This window comes from Babylonia areolata, chromosome 1 (genome assembly GCF_041734735.1).
Source record: "Babylonia areolata isolate BAREFJ2019XMU chromosome 1, ASM4173473v1, whole genome shotgun sequence".
NCBI lineage: Eukaryota > Metazoa > Mollusca > Gastropoda > Neogastropoda > Buccinidae > Babylonia > Babylonia areolata.
The window spans coordinates 47,428,993-47,440,239 of NC_134876.1; the positions used below are offsets into that span (position 1 = coordinate 47,428,993).

At 37.7% G+C, this 11,247-nt stretch overlaps 1 protein-coding gene across 1 annotated transcript in view; it reads right to left on the reverse strand.

Annotated features, from left to right (window-relative positions):
- The window catches only part of LOC143283534 (uncharacterized), a 28,006-nt gene extending 16,974 nt beyond the window's left edge, over positions 1-11,032 (reverse strand). The window contains exons 1-8 of the mRNA XM_076589781.1: positions 10,793-11,032; positions 9,186-9,222; positions 8,542-8,700; positions 7,757-7,869; positions 6,590-6,740; positions 4,801-5,003; positions 3,513-3,578; positions 2,359-2,476 (exon numbers count right to left, since the gene is read on the reverse strand). Of these exons, the coding sequence (XP_076445896.1) occupies positions 2,359-2,476; positions 3,513-3,578; positions 4,801-5,003; positions 6,590-6,740; positions 7,757-7,869; positions 8,542-8,700; positions 9,186-9,222; positions 10,793-10,891 (946 nt within the window). The 5' untranslated portion in view covers positions 10,892-11,032. The remainder of the gene's footprint in view (positions 1-2,358; positions 2,477-3,512; positions 3,579-4,800; positions 5,004-6,589; positions 6,741-7,756; positions 7,870-8,541; positions 8,701-9,185; positions 9,223-10,792) is intronic.
- Positions 11,033-11,247: the final 215 nt, after the last annotated feature.

Sequence of the window (11,247 nt, forward strand, 5' to 3'; positions counted from 1 at the left end):
ACACATTGACGATACCATGCTTTTAGTAAACGATCACAATGTAACGTACTGACATGCATTTGTAAGTTCTAAATAATAAAATCCATTCCTACCTGAACTTATAAATCCGTATGAACTCCTTGTTTGTAGTTGGTAATCCACTCAGTTGAAGTGTGACACTGACTAAACTCAAACATTTTTTTTTCTTGAACATAAATTATGCACATCAGTCGTGTGCATAATTTTTCTTCTTCTTCAGTAAGAGATTTATTGAGATCTTCATCCTCTGAGTCAACATACACCGTCTTACGTTTCAATTGTGCGATGGGTGATATAGCTGCGTCAGTGACAGGTGTTTTGGGTGTTATTGGAGATGTGTTTGTGCACAGCGTTCTTGTTTTTTTGACTGGTGTTGATGTGGACTGACAAAATGACGTTGACACACTGTCGTCGGTATCTAAGCAGAGGTCAGACGGATCAAAACTGTCATCCGTGCATTTTTTTACGGGTGCTGATCGTCTTTTTTTCGGACGACCACGCTGACTTTTTGAGTGATGAAAAGAGCATGTTTTGCACTGATCCAAAGATAGATCTGGATCGAAAGTTGTCCAGATTTCTGACATTCTGTCAATGTCAAGTGCAACATTTTCATTTGCAGTTTTGAACTGAGAATTTCCATGAGTATGTTTCATTTTTATCATTTTTTTGTAGCACTTGATACAAATGCATGTGGGATGTTTGCCCTCTTCATCATTCGAAACATCTAGACCGAAAAAACGAAACAGTTCAGAAGAATACTTGACACAAAGTCTTGCATTCAACCCCTTGTCTTTATCTCTTCTGAGAACCCGCTCACCACACACACGACACATATTATCCAAACATCTCAAGTGTTCACTGAAGGTGTGTTGCCCAGTCAGCAATGCTGCCACTACCGCACCAGATTCCATTTTTGTCGGCACTCACACACACACACTTAGGTCAAATAACTGGATGTAACACAAACACTCGGACAGTGTCTGGTAAATCACACAACACACTTAAAGTTCACATTCACTGGAATCATGTACACAAAAATGACAGCAAACAAAAACCAGTGTGCACGAATATGATTAAATGAAAATCACTTAAACAATACACCTTTCTCTGCTGGAAACATAGGCACAAAGAGCGCGGCGCGTGCTCCCCTTCCCCCCCCCCTCCCATCCCAGTGGAATCTAGGTCAGCAGCCGTGCTCCTGACCGCTCACTGAACTCTGAAACTAAATAGCTCTGCTGGAAGTTAAGCGGCACAGCCGTGTGTTAAGACTGCGATAATGCCCTCAAGGATAGAATCTTATTACATGCTGCTGTTACATTTGAAGGAGTAAATGTTCAACGTAGTCCAGTGAAGCTTTACTTTGCTTTCTGAAACTCCCAAACATGCTTATTCAAAAATGGTTTTCTTTCCCATTCCAGCATATACAGTCTTGACAGGCGCAATAGCCGAATGGTTAAAAGCGTTGGAATTTCAATCTGACGGTCCCGGATTCGAACCTTGATGACGGCGCCTGGTGGGTAAAGGGTGGAGATTTTTCTGATCTCCCAGGTCAACATATGTGCAGACCTGCTAGCGCCTGAACCCCCTTCATGTGTATATGCACACAGAAGATCAAATATGCACGTTAAAGATCCTGTAATCCAAGTCAATGTTTGGTGGGTTATGGAAGCAAGAGCATACCCAGCATGCACACCCCCGAAAACGGAGTATGGCTGCCTACATGGTGGGGTAAATAAACAAAACGGTCATACATGTAAAATGTTACATGTCTGTTTGAGTGTGTATGTGTGCATGCCTGAAATCAGACTGAATGACAAAGGAAATGAATGATGAGCACCCAGTGGCAGTCGTCAGTCAGCTCTACCCAGGCAGGCAGACTGTTATGCAAATGACCCCGTGCTTATGAAGCGCTTAGAGCCTGGTCTCCTACCAAGGATAGGCGCTATACAAGTATCCATATCAATCAATCAGTCTTCTAAGTATCTGCCTGTCCTTAGCAAAGGTTTAGTCAAATACACAGGCACAGAACTTTAACCATTCTTTAAGATGAACACTCGACAACCAAACAGGTCAAGTCCATCCCCTCTTACAAGAACAACTCATTTAGTGGAGAAGCTGTGCAGAAAAGGGAAGCCAGAAACAGGGATAAAGTTCAGTACTGAGACTAAACGTCTTGCCTTGAGACATGGGATTGAGGTGCCTTACCATCTCTGGTTACAGAATTAAGTGGAAATCACACACACACACACAAATCTTGTTCAGCTAGCTTTACACTGTCAGTGTTATTCCCCTGAATACAAATCACAGAAACTGCAACATGCTGAGGTCTTGACTACTTACTTGTGAAATTGAAGGCACCTGTCTGGGAATATTTGCAGGTGCTGCAGGTTCTATAACCAATGTCATTCCAACACTGGCATTGTCCAATGATATTAAAATGGAGGTCTCTCGGTACCACCTGAAAAAGTAAAATATAAGCATTTATTTGTGGTGTACTGTACTGTATTATATCTAATTGTATGTACTGTACTCTATTGTATTTCATTCAACGAGTTTAAAATACAATGCAATACAAAGTGTGAGCATATCATGCAGTGCCGTTCTGTCAGACAGCAAAATAAGTAATGCTGAACCAATTCTTTAACTGCTAAGAAAAATACTCTTTATCTTACACCAGCCACGGCTCTTTTGTGTGTCTAAAACCCTTAAGGTGAGGATAATCCATTTGAAGGATGTGTCTTTGGGAGTGTTGCTTGGTTGACGCCAGAACACAGTATGAAGGGAAGCTTACTGTCAAACAGTCCCCCAACTTTTTTGACATTAGGCAGCTTCTTTACTGCGAACAATGATTTTTTGGGGTAAAATTTCCAGTGCATCGAGTCCATCTTCACCCAAGGAGACTGACCAGAAAGTAAAAAGCTGAACTGGTGCTGTAATCTGCCGCAGTTAACAGCAGGCAAGCGAGGATGGCTTTGCCCGATCACAGCTCATTTCATTTCCCATCTCAGTGCAAGATTTGATTTTCTATTTTTACAATGTGTATCTACTCAACGTCAGACTGTATATGAACAACAATAACAAATACTGCAGTTTGATTATTTTGCAGAGATTAAGAGAAGCCCACAAAAGGCATCTGGCATGACTGACTTTCCCCCAAAATTCAATCAGTCAAATGTCCGGCTTGCTGCCGCATGGATGGGTCATTTCAAAACTGTAATTACTAATTATGTCAATGATCAATGACTGAATCCAAACATAAACCATGCATGTAGGCGAGTCCTTTCAGTAACCATGTTCAGTCACATCTAAATGTTACAAAGTACTGTGATGTGGTGCTCACAACAGTGCTTCTGTACTATTTCATTACAAGTCCTGATACTTTATACTTGGAAACTAATTCAGGCTGTCTTGTTCTCTATACATCCGAAGTTAAGCAATAAAGGTGCACTATGGAAGATAAAACCATCTGATCAGATACTATTTCAAACACTAACCTGAACTTTGTAAAATCCAGATGGCACATTGGTGAAGTTGTAAACTCCCTCAGTTTCAGAGATGTGCTAAAAACAAAAAAAGACAAAATAAATACCCCCAATATAGGAAATACAGAGATCAGGTACACTGTACACATAATAATAATAATGATAATAATCAAATAACATATATATACTTCATAGTACCACCCCCTACCCCACTCCCCGTAAGATGCTCTAAGCACCTCACATGAAACAACACACACAATGGTGCATAATAACATACCTCTGCACATGAAAAAACAACACATATTATTAAGTATTATCTTTATCAAGACATACTACAAATTGCAGATATAAACAGTCTCTCTCTGTCACTCACATACACACTCACACTCACACACACACACAAAGACACCAAATATGCCCCACACACGAACACAGAGCACACACATGCACACACAGAGTAAATACCCACCAACAGGCACATGATGATTTCAGTACACACACACAAATAGACAGAAACACATACACATTCACACTCCTCCACACACACACACACACACATTCAACAAATTGCAAACATACAATAGTTCACAACTTTGTAAATAGAGAAAAGAATCCACACCACTTAATGCACAGGTAGCACTGTAAACTAAAACTACAACTCTGATATAGTGATAATATGAGGGCTTTTTCAATAAGTTCCAAGACATGACTTTCATCATGTGATACACACAAATTTTCATGAACAACCAGCCAATGAATTTTCACATTGTGCCACAAAATTTCCCTTGGCAACATTTTGACTGGATAATTTGGAAAATGACTTGCCCAGGAGATTATTTAGTATAATCTATACAGACCCATCAATCGAAGATGGGGAGTGAGGATGGGGTGAAGCTATGCTGGTGGACAGTGTGTGTGTTGACAGTATTGCTGAAGGACTCTTCTCAACTGAACATGAATGGTGTTGACACTGCTATAACTAGTATAAACATACCCTTGCCACACCCATCACATAACAAACTAACAAACACCCAACAACATACACAGTCTTTTGGTGACAGTAAAACAAGATCCCCTGTGATTATGAACAGGGGAAAAAAGTACCATGTTCTTGACAACAACAATAATAATAATAAGAAGAAGAAGAAGAAGAAGAAAAGAAGAAGAGTACATAACTTTTTTATGGTGCGATGTCCTGTGCTAATGCTACTCAAAGCACCTTACATCATCCAGTTAAATATAAACTTCTCGACTGACATCAATTCTGGCGGACCAAAATCAGAAGGATGGGGCTACTCACAGTCTTGTTAATCGGCACCTTTCTGAAGAGCCCGCCCTGGCCATCTTCAGAGAGCTGGATAAAGAAGGCAGTGAGCTCTTTAGCCAGGGAGTCATCTGAAGGAAAGCCAAAACTTGCTTCCACTATTCCTTTGGAGCCATGGAGTTTTATGTTGATCCATGTTGTCCACAGACTGGGATACACTACTGGTGTCTTGCTGTAGTCTGTCAAAAACAAATAAAGCCAGAAAAGGCAAATTACAAGAATGCATGCTTGAAGCACAAAGCATATGAATTATGATGTGTGTGTGTGTGTGTGTGTGTGTGTGTGTGTGTGTGTGTGTGTGTGTGTGTGTGTACCCACTCATGTGATGGATGTCAATTACTGTCATGCATGTTTTGTTCACTTTCCTTTGCAAGTGTCACACTGTTTCATCAATTCATGGCATTTATTTAGCCAAAAGAAAAAAAATGACAAGGTTTTCTCTGTCAACATAGTATATATCACAGAACATGTTTGTGTCACAAGTCATTCAGTACTATAGTATGTGTGATTCAAGAAAGCCAATCCTGGAACACATGTCTATGTTTAATCATAGTATTCTTTTTTTTGTGCTTATTCTCTTACTGTGGTAATTGGATGTGTATGATTGTGATGACTGAATGTGAGGTCTATATCTACTCAGCATTTAAACAGTTTATGTCTTCTGTATGATCACACTGAATGACTATTTATGTAACCTACACTAAGAAATTCTAATTCTAAAGACAATAAAGTACTCTCTATGTTGTATATACAATCACTGCAGAAAATTAGGTGTGGCTGTTACTGGAACAAACTCTGCAAACCTTAATAACAGACCGATCATAAACTTGTAAACTTTCATGATATACACGGAGCATAGTATTTGGGACATTCAATGATAAACTGGAATTCATCTCCCAACTGATTTGACAAAGACTATACAGAAACATTCTTAACAATCCTAATCATCACCAAACTTTACTTATAAGTTTGTTACTGCTACAGTGGGAGTATACCTGGGAGCTGATATATCTGTTCTCTTCTTTTTGAAATCAATTATATAACTGCATAGACCTTAATGCCATGAAAGTTTGCAATTATTTAGAAGAGGAAGCCAGATAACTCTGCAATAGCTGTTGGCATTTGAAAACTGTTGTGTTTATCCAACACAATCATAGCCCGTTTCCACAAAAATGTTTTCAATGCATATTTTAATGCACTTAATTACTGAATAGGATGTAGTGACATCATTTATATGCAAATCATAACTCAAATTGTATGTATATGTCCATGTATGTTTTTTTGTTGTTTTTTTTTTTGGGTTTTTTGGTGTGTGTGTGTGTGTGTGTGTGTGTGTGTGTGTGTGTGTGTGTGTGTGTGTGTGCATGCAGTGCACCTATGATGATGGTGATAATGGTACCTATTGTTGGGTGCTTAATCCATTAATGGCATGTTCGAAGCACACAAAAGCTATGAAACAGTAAACAAAACAAAAAACTACAGAAAAAATTGCTTATAGAACAGACAATGCTTCACACTGTGATAAACAATTTACAATATGCAGCCCCCAAAACATTTTTAAAATGTAACAATATATTAAGATGCCTGAAACCAGTGAGTTTTAAGCTGTCGTTGTAACAACAGCAATGTGTGGCACTATCTAGAGATGTTAAGCAAGTGCATTCCCTGATCTGAGAAGGATCTGAAACAAAAGCGCTTCCTTCTGGTGAACTCAGCAGAATCTAAAATCAGGAATTGGAAGTGGAGATTTTTAGGTCACACTTACCCTGAGCAGGCTGGATGGTGAACACAGTTTGTTCCTTGAGTCCATCTTCAAATTCCTGATCTGTTGGTGGAGGTAAACTGGTGAGGTAAGTCAGATAGGTTTCAAAAGAAGCTCCCTGGAAAGGGAATATCTCGAAGGAAAAGTGGAAGTCCTGCACACACCAAAAATGTTTTTAAAACTGAAATGAGTGTTTTACTCAAATCATTCACACAAAACAATAACAACAATTTAAAAAAAGAAAAGAAAAAGAAAAAAGCACCAAGATTTAGTTACAATTCAAGTCAACAAGTAGTAAAGTGTTATTCTGAGATCCAGTTACTTTTACAATTAGTATATATAGATAAATCTAATTTCTAAATGACATAATTTCCAAGATGTTTCAACATGAAGTGACAGCAGTCTTCATTTTCATGCAGAGACTTGCTAGTGCAGAAGGAACAATGATGGTAGGATGTCAGGTCTTGTCAGACAAAACAAAATGGGGTAATATTTACTGACTTTGTCAAACATGAAAAAACACACACATACACACACACACAACGAAACAGACCTTTCTCCTGTCAAAGTCTGCTCTCACAATGCAGTCAGCTCTATGTAAAAGTATCACTTGCAATCAAGCTCATCACAGCTACAACTAACAATTTCCCAGTAATATCACTTCCATGTTGAAAACTGGCCCCCTGTTCAAAGAACAATGTAGATTCTGAAAACACCACTCATCACTGTCGTCCTTGTCTGCTCTGAAATCTCTAAATCCACTATTTCCAAATGCACAAGTTCATTTGAAAGTCTGGCATCCTGCCTGATCTCCATGAACTCACTTCCCAGCAGCTTCTTGACATCATCAAGGACACCTTTATAGAATCCTGGCAGATCAAAAAATTTCTGTCTACGATCCACAACAGTAACTGGATGTACCTAAGCAGCAGTCTCTTGCCTGCTAGCTTCATCATCAAGAAGAACAATATGAGGACACAAGTCTGGCTTCTTTACAACTTCTTTATAACAATCAGTCTTATACATAGACCTGTCACACACATTCCTAGATGAAAATTTAAATCCAGACAGAAAGAGATGCACCATGAATCACTGATTTTTTTTCCTTCCTTAAGTATGTATGCCATAACACCATATAATTCATTGGTGTTGGCTCAGTGTACTACTTACTGAGCTTTGCGTCAGATCAAACTGCTGCAGGTCAATAAGTCTGCAGATAACTGCTCCACTGCCTACACGCTCCAGCTTCAGGTAGAATCCTTTGGTGTATCTGCGACTATTCGCTGAAAAAATGAAATATCACATATAGATATAACTTCATCTAACTAGACACAAAGTAGATCAGAACTATTATTAAAATTAAAAAAGATAAAAGCAAGAAAAAAATCAAACATAGGGGGGGCACTGTTTGCCAATTATACTATAGTGCATTTTTGTCTGTTTTCATACTTCTGTTTATATGTCAATTATTTTCTTTATCATGTTCATGTTTCTGTGTTACTGTTTTCATTTGTCTGTGCAATTAATGACTGTGTGATCATTAAAGTTAAGGTTACAGGTCCCATAGCCTTTTTTGCCACTAGGGCTGTGGTTCATATCCATTGTGTCTAGGGCTCGGCATAGGAAGGCAGGGTCTAATCCTCTCCTTCCGCTGTTTTAACCTTCCCAAACCAAGTCAGGTACCCCCATCCACACCTGGTTAGACTTGGAGTGAGGAAAATCAGAGTAAAGAGCCTTTCCTAAAGACACAACACCAGGCTGAAATATGGGATCAAACCCTGACTTGACCCGAATGCCATTCATTTTCCTTCAAGAAAACATCTACTTTTACATACTTTTGAGCACAATTTTTGTCATTTTTTTTTTTAAGAGGTTGGTGTTTATATGTTCCAAAAATCACATATAGTTCCAGAAGTGAAAGGGTTAAAAAACAACAACAAACCATTACTACTTACTGTCAAGTGGTGGTCTCCATGTAAAGTTTGCACCCGAAGTAAGAATGTTATGTCCTGTGACGTTGCGGCGAAATTCACTGACTTCAAAGTTCCGAGGGCCCGCAACAGAATCGCCATCAGTCAGATTATTCGGAAACTGAGAATAACCTCTGTTACAGGCTGAAAAAAAGAGAGAAAAAGATCAAATTATGTCAGTTTTACCTTGATAAGTCATTATACTGATCTGGTGATGGGAAAGTATGGCACTGAAAAATATTCTATTTGAAATAGTAAACAGTGAGTCAGTGACATTATTATTATAGATCTACGTTTTGTTTAACACATTTTAACAGACCATAACGACAGCACTTGAATAGCTTGCCAAATTCCACCAAGTTTGCACCGAATAATGTTCAAAGCCATTATATAAAATAGCATCAATTTCTTTATAATTAAATCATGTTTTTAATGAGTTGATGACTTTACCGATGAACAATGATTTTTTTTTTTTTTTTTTTTTTAACACTGTGCAACAACATAAACAAACTTGAATTCAGACTGGCAATTCCTTTCTAACTTGATCTTTGGCATTATACATTGGTAGTACTTAATTAATATTAACACTGCAAGTGTAACAGTGTAGTAGTAATACTAGCAGTACTTACAGCTAGTTGGATGCAAAGTACAAGTTACATCGGTAACCTGAAATGAAAGAACATAATCATTAACTGGCATAAAGAGCTTTGTCATCAAAACCATAATAAAAATAGAATACATATTAAAAAAACAATAATACATAAAACAATTAAAGTATAAACAAACAAAACCAAACTTCAACATTCTACCAGTACTACCATACAGTTACTTATTCATGATGATCAATTCACAAAAGTATGCAAGTTGTAACCCACAACAGTAAAACTACATTAACTTTTACATATTTTGTCTCTGAAATTCATATAAGTTCTTTATTAAAGACTTTTTGGTATGTACTGCATCCCTAACAAATTAGTTTTGCTAGCCGAACTCCCTCCTTTAGTCCTTATTGTGTCTTAAAAAAAATCTTAAAAAAGGACTTCTTGGCACTCAACTTAAGTCGAATTTACTTGTCAACCTGTCTAGATAAAACACAACAAAATCATATCCCATCAGAAAAATTCTATAAGTATAACAATTAAATCCTATATCCACCAGAAAGAGCTGTGAATTTGTCTTCAGAAATAAAATTGACAACATGAAGACTGTGGCATCCTGCCTGCTCTGAGGCTGGTATCTTCTTGCCATCTGTATTCACCATCTAATGGGTTTTTCAGACTTCCTTGTGAACTTGTAAATTCAGAATTTTTAATACATGGTTCAAAACATGCAGTGGCACTCATCCTCTGGTCATTGTGTAAAAATTTGTAGTCTTTGTGAAATATAAATAAGAATATAAATAAGAATTGACTGTATCAATATATATATATATATATATATATATATATATATATATATATATATATATAATTTTTATGTAGGCTATCAATTATTTAAAAAAAAAAACTAAAGTGCAATACAGTTTTACTTATGAGCAAGTAAATCATATATATTCTTTATTCCCCAACTGCTGGCCAAGTTTAAAACCAAATATTGCATACATGTGTGTTTTTGTATTTTATATTTAATGACAACTGCCTTTTGGTTACCATAATATTGATTTTCACTTTTTGTTATCTATTTTTCTTATCAAAATTCCAAGGGTTGATGGGCTGGTGATTTTTTCATACAGAAATTTTTACTTCCAATTACCACCAATGCTTGTATCATTTTCTGAACTTATGTTACTATAAATTGGATTAGAAGAAAATTATGCATCTGTCTCTGTCTCTATCTCATCACACACACACACACAGAGTGAGAGATGATACACACTAATTGTTCCGTGTCTTTTGTACGACCGTAACTAGTGCATTGAATAAATGAAATGTAAATAAAGCGTCGAACCGTGACCAAAATCTATAACAAAATATGATCAAAGACATGACTGCTTATAAGTTTCAAAGCTTGTTTTTGTCCCAAACCTACTACTGGACACATCGAAACACGGACACTGATTCAGTGAGTGACATTGGTCTCCTGAGTGACAATATATAATATGATGACAATATTACTGACAAATTTGTTGATTTAGACAAATTAGATGTGATTTCTTTCGGATTGATATCCAGTCACCCAAATGAATTTCCCACAGACAGAACAGTTCACTTCAATAGAGTTCCTTGCGAGTCCTTACCTCGGTGTCCCCGTTGTATACTTTCAAACCACGACAACTTTGGCTTGATACGATGGGAAACCGAAGAAGTCCAATTAAAACAGCTAAGACGATTTCCATAGTAGAGACAGTCCTGTCACAATCAGAAGTACATGTAGTTTTGCTGTGTTGTCATTATTAACGCCGTAAAACACGACGACAGTCACGATTGCACAATGTTACGATCCGATCCTTGACAGGCAATTTTATCGTCTGCCTCGCGCACCAAGCTCTGGGGCCAGCCTAATTCTTGTGAACTCTGATTGGACAAGACCAACCCGGAACAATCTCGTGCACTGCCCCAGTCCAAAAGTACCAAAGCATCTAAAACATTATCAAGCATGGTTACTTCAGAAATGACCCCCATTAAGTCCGCATCCCAGTCTTAAGGATTGGTCTGTTTTAATCCAGTTTGGCTTATTCAGTCGCCTCCTTGT